At 40.8% G+C, this 9093-nt stretch overlaps 1 protein-coding gene across 2 annotated transcripts in view; it reads left to right on the forward strand.

Annotated features, from left to right (window-relative positions):
* MAP3K21 (mitogen-activated protein kinase kinase kinase 21) overlaps positions 1-8353 on the forward strand; it is a 36964-nt gene extending 28611 nt beyond the window's left edge. For both annotated transcript variants that reach the window (XM_035108442.2, XM_035108443.2), the window contains 3 exons: positions 854-948; positions 2749-3507; positions 4619-8353. In XM_035108442.2, the coding sequence (XP_034964333.2) occupies positions 854-948; positions 2749-3507; positions 4619-5004 (1240 nt within the window). In that variant the 3' untranslated portion in view covers positions 5005-8353. The remainder of the gene's footprint in view (positions 1-853; positions 949-2748; positions 3508-4618) is intronic.
* Positions 8354-9093: the final 740 nt, after the last annotated feature.

Here is a 9093-nt window from a genome sequence, read left to right on the forward strand (position 1 = left end):
GGAAGCACTTAGGCCTGAAGCTTGTCCCGGCTCATTCCTTCTTGTGCACAGCACACAAAACCAGGGACGCAGGGGTACACATACCCCTAAACATTTTGTGAATCTATGTTTGGCCTCATTGATGGGCAGTATTTCAATATGAGTAGGAAAATGAAAGTACCCCTAAAAAATTTTTTTTTATGTAATGAATAAGAGTCAGAAATTCTGGCAGCAAAATTCAAACACTGTGAGGAGGGCAGAGGGTAGAGACAACATCTTACTTGAAAACATCCTAGGTTTTTACTTAATGCAAACATGAATTACTGGAGTTTTAAGGCACACAGTTTGAGGCATGCCAGGGGTTAAACATTTAGAGATGTCTTGTTCAGATTTATTCTGAAAAAAGTGCACCCATCAATTGAGAACCATCAATTATACAAAAGTCCTGTGGCTTAGCTACAAACTACTGACTCTGGATCTCGAAAATGAATAGGTTTTATCTCTTAATGCAGTGCAAGAAAATGAATAGTTTCGAACTCCTGATTAACATTGTAACATTTGTGTCAGAGATTTGGGTTTTCCAGAAAACCTTGAATTGGAAGATTTTCCACTGTCCTGAAATTTTGTTTTCAATCGCCAAAAGTAGTTGAACTGAAATGTTTCACTGCAGGAAAAGGGTGGGTGGGATTAAATAAAGTCCAAATCATTTGTTTCAAGCAAGCCAACTTTTAACTGCTGCACAGGAGCTGCAACAATAGCCAGATCATATTCTATTGTTTAGCAGAAAACCTGTCCCGTTAAGGCTTTTTGTTTTCTTGGCTATCTGTTTATCAAGAGTAGTTTTCTTCATACTAAAGATTTTCTCTTGTTCCAGAATAAGACCCCTCTCAGATGGCAGTAGTCCTTGGCCAACACTTTTGATAAAGAATCAGAAAAGTGTTCCTTTAGCGTCTTTGTTCATAGACCAAGGTGAGTGTGCCATATAGTGATATATTATAGCTATATATGGAAATACTGCTTTTGTTTTTCAGGATCTTGTGGGCATCAGCACACAAGAATTAAACATGGAGTTCATAAGAGTAGTTTAAAAACCTAAAATAGAAATATTCTAAATGAGATTTAAGGTGGAACCATGTTCAGAACAAAACCATGTTCACACATCATGATAAGCCAGACTTTCTGGCTTCTTGTGGCTTGCTGAGAACAGACAACAAACCACGGCTTTAAGGTGGCTTGCAACTGTGGCTTGTTAGAGAGAAGCAACCCACAGCTTCTGATTTGGACTTGAAGCATAGGGGAGAAGTAATGATGGAGCAATTGGACAGTGTGCACCGATAATCTGCTCATTTTCAGTAAGCCATACTAAGTCAGAAAGCCTAGCTTGCCATGATGCACAAATGTGACCAGTGTCCAGTCATTGCCATGTGATGTTGTTGTTTAGTCGTGTCCGACTCTTCGTGACCCCATGGACCATAGCACGCCAGGCACTCCTGTCTTCCACTGCTTCCCGCAGTTTGGTCAAACTCATGTTCATAGCTTCAAGAACACTGTCCAACCATCTCGTCCTCTGTCGTCCCCTTCTCCTACTGCCCTCAATCTTTCCCAACATCAGGGTCTTTTCCAGGGAGTCTTCTCTTCTCATGAGGTGGCCAAAGTATTGGAGCCTCAGCTTCACGATCTGTCCTTCCAGTGAGCACTCAGGGCTGATTTCCTTCAGAATGGATAGGTTTGATCTTCTTGCAGTCCATGGGACTCTCAAGAGTCTCCTCCAGCACATTAATTCATAATTCATGATTTGCTGTTGGCCATGTGATGTAGCCAACAGCAAATCATGATCTAGGTAGTCTTGTCACGAACCTGAAAGTATTTAAATAATAATAATAATAATAATAATAATAATAATAATAATAATAATATTTTATTTGTACCCCGCCCATCTGGCTGAGTCTCCCCAGCCACTCTGGGCGGCTCCCAATCGAATATCAAAACAATACAGCAATAGCACAATTACAAAAGTCACAAACAATACATAAACCACATCAAAAAATACACAACCAAATGGAAAACAATTTCCACATAAATCAAAATCTAAAACTAAGAATACAACCTTAATACAGTTTAAAATAACATGGGTAAAAAATAACAGGAATTTAAACAAAAAACAAAACATAATGGAGCCCTCTCTGCCCAGCAGCAGCGGCGGCTACAGTCCTTTATAGAGCCCATCAGGCCCCGCCCTGGGCCAGGTGGTGAGTGGCAGGACTGGGGCCTTCAGGCGCTGAGCAGGGGAGTCCTGGAAATGCTTGGAATGGAAATGCTTGGATTGAACATGGGGTTTCACATGCAGAACATGAGCTCCACCACTGAGCAGAATTTCAACTTTATTTGTCTTATTTGCCAGACCAGAGACATACATGAACACAGGAGAAATAGCAAAATAGATGGTAATGACCATACAGCCAGCAACTACATTCTTAAAAAACCACTAAAACCAAAGAAATTTGCCATCTAGCTCTTCATAAGGGCAGTTTATCTGGGTGGTCAAGTTAAAAAGCAATTGCTTTATTGTTTACTTGTGTGTGATTAAGGTTTCTACTAAAGCAAGCCATGTGATACATGATAGCTTCTCCTCTTATTCTTTTTGATGTTTGAATGCACTTCACAACTCTGCAGAGATATTACAGTTGCTAAGCTTTTTTTTAAGTACATACTGGTAGTGAAGAAAAGAATGTTATACTTGAATGTAAACAACTTAATGTCTCTATACAGAGCAGAGGCTTTCCTCTGAAGGTCTGGATACTAAGCGACCAAAGCAATTAAAATTGCCAAATCAAGCCTACATCGATCTACCTCTTTGGAAAGATGACCAAGGATTTAATTCTGCAGAACAGGAGAGCTCCGAAGAAAGAAATTCAGCAAGTTCTGCAAATAGCACTCCACAAATGACCCCTACAAACAGCCTCAGCAGAACATTTCAGAAAAAGAAAACGGACACAGTGCTTTATGGGTGCGGGGTCCTCCTTGCATCGGTAGCACTGGGCGTGGATATTCGGGAGCTGAACAGGTTTCAGGCTCCTGAAGAAGTACAGCCCAAGGAGGAAAAGAAAAGGCGTGATGGAATATTTCAGCGAGCTTCCAAGTTTCACAGAAGTGCAAGTCCTGTAAGGTTGCAGCCCAAGAAGGAGGAAACGCACGTCCCATCACTATGTCCACCCACAAGTACTGTGAATCTTTTCTCTCTTTCTTCTGCTTCCACTAAATGCCTCCTTCAGTCTGACAGTGAAGATACAATTACGAGCACGCTGCCCTTTAACAGAGATGCTCCCATTAGATGCTTCTTGGCAGAAAGTCCTGCGAGTAAAAGAGAACAAGTGGCCAAAGCTGATCCTGCAGCTGATTCTAATGTGCCATCTCCCCATCTTCCTTTGAGGGAAGAATCTCAATTCATATCCAATGCCTCTTCCTCAAAGGCAAGAGCTTTGGGTCACAGACGAACCGTGTCAGATGGAAACCCATGCCATTCCATAAGTGAGTAGCAAAATCAATCAATCTGTAATCTGTTTTCTTTTCTTTACTGGGACGAAGAAAGTACTCTGACATGATGGTGACTGTTTTTATCATTATTTAAAAATTTCTATATTGCCCTTCATCCAAGGATCACAAGACACTTGTGCAATATAAAAACACAAAAATGCATGCCATAGTAACAAACAAAAGCAAATAACCTTACCCCACACAATTTAAAAGGCCATAGATTGTTTAATTAGCAAAAAGCCTGGGAGAAGAGGGATGTTTTTGCTTGGCATCTAAAGATATGTAACACAGGCACCTGGTTAGCCTCCCTGGGTAGAACATTAAATACCAGTAGATTTGATGTAATCTACTATTATACAGCTGCCTTACTTTTCAATTTGCTAAAACGTTAGCTAATTGCTAATATATATATTAAGAAGAAGCTAAGTTGAACTGTTGATGCGCATAATAACCGGCTGTTATGTGCATTCACTAGGCTTCATGGAGAATGTGCATATAATCCTTCCACGAAGAAGGAATTGTGCATATTTCCCAGTTAATATATATAATCCGCAACAGGCCTTGGAAGATGTATATGCTGTGACTGACTTTTATACGTTCTCCGGCCATTATGCATAATTTCCACCAGGCTTTGGGGAATGTATATGTTTTGAGGCAGCGGGCCAAAAGCAGCACAGAGAGCACAGATTGCACACTTCTGAGCAAGAAACAACAACAACAACAACAACAACAACAACAACAACAACAACAACAACACTTGTTTTTTGGGAGATTATTCATAGTGACTAGAGAGTGTGCATATGGCTGAGTGAATGTACAAAAAATTCCCCAGTGCATGGTGGCTGGAGAATGTGCAAAATTCCGCAGAGATGGGCACATTCCCTGTCTTTGAATGTTGCCTGATCAAAATACATGTTGATGCCATCATGGAAGGATTATCCATTCTCCGTTGGGCCTGGTGGATGTGTACAATGGCCGGTTATTGTGCACATTAACTGCTCATCTTAAGTTTCCATTAGCATATACACTGTACACATTGATACTATGTTGCACTTTCCTAGGGTTGTGTTAAATTTGTCTTTGTTGCCTTTTCCATCCGCTCTAGGTAATGGAATTGCTAATGGGGCTCCGGAGAGTGTGCCTTGCCCATCTCTCCAGCAAAGAAGCAATCCTTCACCTGTAAAGCAAGGAATTGTCAACATAATACCAAGACCTCGACCCTCTTCTCTAAGAAGTCGGCTAGATCCTTGGCAGGCTATTCCACAAAGTCGGAAGTCAAGCCTTTTTGAATCTGATGGCTCAGAGGGTGATAGAGGTTCAACGGTTCACTTACTGACAGACACTGATGAGAGAACTAAATCCCATATGCCATCTTTGCTGGATATTGATGTAGAAGGTCAAAACAGGGACTCGACAGTGCCTCTGTGTAGGTTGAAGAGTAAAGCGTGCCGGCCATCAATATATGAACTGGAGAGAGAATTCTTGTCTTAAGTGCCTTGATTTTTTTCCCCTGTGCCCTTTCTAAAGAAACGTTTTCTGTGCATGATAACTTTATGCTACTTTCTCCCTAATCTTTTTGACCAATAGTGCTGGTATTACACCAGGCAGAAAAAACATTAAACATAGAAAGAATATACAGTGGAAGGGTTGCTCTGCAACACCCATATGTGGTGTGAGTGTTTCATAACAGTATTCTGAATGAATATGCGTGTGGAATTCATTTAATTCCTCACAATTTTAATTTACCTTTACCTAGTTGCAAAACAGCAGGCCCTTTTTACCTTTGGCCTTTTCTCATTAACAACTTGATCTGCTATATCCTAAAGTCCCGTTGCAGCCAATGGAAGTTTTGTCTGCGGGCAAAAGAAAAGTAGGATTTTACCCAAGGAATTACTTCTAATCAGACATGGAATTGTTCAGAAGTATGCATCTTTTCAATTCCCAGTTGAAACATAGTTTAATTGGGCAATCCCCCCAAGGCAGTAACTGTTAAAAATAAGAACTTTTAAGAACTTTCGCAAGGAGACCCATCATATAATGGTAATGATACACTGCAGTGTAGATATACATGTGTGTGGTTTCCTTTTTTTAAATAAATAAATATTAATATTAACTTGATCACAATTTCCAAAATCAGTCGTACTTCTGAGTAAGGTTATGGGGAACAAATGGAAAAGACAGGCACTTTCAAACTGACCCCCCCCCCCCCCCCCGGTTGCTCACTGTGCTTAATCTCTTGTAGAACTGAAAATGCTGTTAGAGAATCATAATTACTGAAAAGGTTCCAGTGAAACACGTTTTGCTTTACTGTGCCAATCATAATTTTCTGAAATTCCTTTATGGTCTTTTAAAGTCTAATGTCTTATAGATCTGGATTCTTATTCAGCATATACTACAGTATGTGAAACAGAATACAGTAAGAATTTTACAGTAACAATTACCTATTAAGAAAGATGCATTTCAAACTGTGTGAGCGATTTTATTGAAATCCTGTTTTGGCCAGTTATAACATTATAGTATTCATGTTAAATAAATTCTTGAAGGTATTTTAAGATACTGAGGCATTGCTAAAATGTAAAATGGATAGGTTTTCTGAAATTGATTCTTCTAAATTAGAAGTTGTTCAGAAGTGGTGCCCTTTTGGTAGATTTGAATATGAAGCAGAAATGAAATTGCTTTTTAATGGAGCATCGTTCGTATTTTTACCTGTGTGTCTCCCTGTCTTAAGGACTTTGTCTGCAATGCCAAGGACCCCAGTGCGTGAGTAGGAAGCCCTTGTTCTCACATGTGTGCACGTGTGCTAGTCTTTCCTTTCTTTCTGTAGCTTTTGCACCACTTTGAGTCCCACTCCAGAAGGTCTTCTGACATTCAAGAGCATCGTGGGGAGGGGAGTGCAAAGAGCCCCCAGTGTGCATGGGGAACACAATACACAACCTTTTGGATTCTACCCTTTATTTCGATCATTAAGCGTAAGGTTTGACTGTGCATTGTGAATTATGAGACAATGGAATCAACCACTGAAACTACAGTCCTCTAATCCAAAGCCATAGACGGCATTCCATATTCAGCTAAGGTTCCATAGCAAAAGGACATGTTAGTTCTGAAGGACATGAGCTGCAATTGTACGTTGTATTTTGCTGACATGTTAAAGGTTTTCCGTTTTTATTTGTTCAGAGTGGTGAACAATCTCCTTGGGGCAGGGAGAGACTAAAGAGAAGAAATGACAAATGTTTCTTTGGACTTAAAGTATTATGTCTGCTCGAAAATTTTAAGACACATTGCCTGCTAGTTGTAAATTGTGTGGTCTTTGTCTACTAGATAGTAATTAAGTTATTTTATTTGTTTATTGATTATTGTTTCTCTTCAAAACGTTTTCTATTTCTGTCAGTTTCTACTTTTGAAAAAACCTTAGGTGCTGCATAGTACTTTTAAAATGTTACCCCTTTGTATTGGGTAGAGCAGGGGAAGAGAACAGTCTGGTCAGTGGGCCAGATTCTTATCATCCCACCCTGCAAGCCAAATTTGACAGGCGGGCAGGACCACTCACCTGCCAAACACCTGGTGTCACAGTGATGTCAGTGAGATCGTGGTTTGAAGTCCCGACAATCTGCTGACACTCGGAGCCCTGTGCTACATTTTGAAGCCTGACAATCAGCTGATCAGTGGTACTTCAAAGCATAGAGCAGGGCTCTTTGAGAGCCACTTGCAAAGAGTTGGGGGGGGCACTTTGAAATCTCAACAATCCACTGCTTGTCAGGCTTCAAAGTGCTTGCAAAGAGCCCTGCGCTATGCTTTGAAGTACTGTTGATCATCACCACTTCACAACCTCAGTACAGTTCTGAAGCGCTGTGCTTGGGGCTTCTGACAATCAGCTGACTGGTGGCACCTTTTACCTGTCCACACCTGACATCATATATGAACCTTTATCATAGAATCATGGAATTGTAGAGTTGGAAGGGACCTTGAGGGTCCTCTGGTTTGACCCCCTGTGATGCAGAAATACTGTATGCCAGGCATCCCCAAACTGCGGCCCTCCAGATGTTTTGGCCTACAACTCCCATGATCCCTAGCTAACAGGACCAGTGGTCAGGGATGATGGGAATTGTAGTCCAAAACATCTGGAGGGCCGAAGTTTGGGGATGCCTGCTGTATGCAGATGTCCCATACAGGGATAGTGGTGCTGGTTTTCTCAGCACTACTTTCTAACAAACTGAATTACCCAGTGTCATGTGATTAGCAGGTGGTCATGGCTTAGCCAAATGGCCTGGAAAGCCAAATGGGAAGGCCTGGTGTACCTAATTAGGCCCAAGGGCTGGAGGTTCACCACATCTGGTGTACAGCTCAATTGAGATTTTGCGCTTTATCGTTTTAAAACTTACACTGATTTAGTTCTTTTATATAAAAGAACTTGGGTGCATAAGAAAGTCTGGGAAAGTCTTGCATGTAGCTGGTGTGTATATTTGAAGTTTAAGATAAACCCCTAGAGATCCGGAGACCCTTTGTTTGGTCCTTTTTCTAGAATGAGAGACTAGTTTTGGATTGTGCAGTAATACGCTATGGAGTTTGTTTCTATTTGCCTTCATCATGACTATCTCAGGTTTCACAATCAAATGCCTTGTAAATGTTTGTTAAATCCATTTTTTAAAAAATTCTGTTTTCTCAATTAAAGTTAAATGGATGCTCTGTGAAGTCCCATTTATTTCGGTGAGAGGAAGATAAGTGCCTGCTTAGCACACTCATTTAAAATCACTGCATTGCATCCAGAGAAGATCATTCCGACCTCTGCTCATACAACAATGATACATACACACCCAGTACAGCCTCCACAAAAAGCCTGCACATCTCTCCCCCCCCCGGCAACCCCCCCCCCCCACTCCTGGGACGGGTCCTGGAAGTCTAGAGCAGGATGAAGTATGTGGAGGAATTGGAAGGAGCTGCCTTCTGATTGCAGGAGTGTTGTTGTTTTTCACCCACTCATACAAATCATCTGCCAGAGCCGCAGTGTTTTAGGTGCATTCTATTTTGGCTGGATTGTGTAGTGGGTTCTGATTTCTTCATAAAACAGCATTGCCAAAAAGATGTGTGCCTGCCTGCCCAAATACCTTGTCTAGAAGTTATGCTAAACAACAGTGCTAAAATGTACAGCAATACTTTCAGGTAAATGTTAGGCAGTGTTTTGCATTGAATAAACTGCCCCCAAAATGAACTGCCCACAATAAAAAGATATCCAGTGTATCTGAAGAAGTGTGCATGCACACGAAAGCTCATACCAAAATAAAAACTTGGTTGGTCTTTAAGGTGCTACTGAAGGAATATTTTTATCTTGCTTCGACTCAGACCAACACGGCTACCTACCTGTAACTAAGATTTCTTTTGTTTGAGAAGTTTAAATCCTCCTGTCAATTTCATTATGTTTTCCTATCCAATTGTCTCCTGTCCCTTTGAACTGCATTGGAACCAGTTCCTCTTAATATAAAAGGCAAATATTACCAGTAAATTTAATTGAGTTAATAGGGTTAGACCCAGTAGCTTAATTCCATCCCATTTCAGTTTCGATCAATCTTTTTTTTTGTAGATTTT

Source organism: Zootoca vivipara, chromosome 3 (genome assembly GCF_963506605.1).
Source record: "Zootoca vivipara chromosome 3, rZooViv1.1, whole genome shotgun sequence".
Lineage (NCBI taxonomy): Eukaryota > Metazoa > Chordata > Lepidosauria > Squamata > Lacertidae > Zootoca > Zootoca vivipara.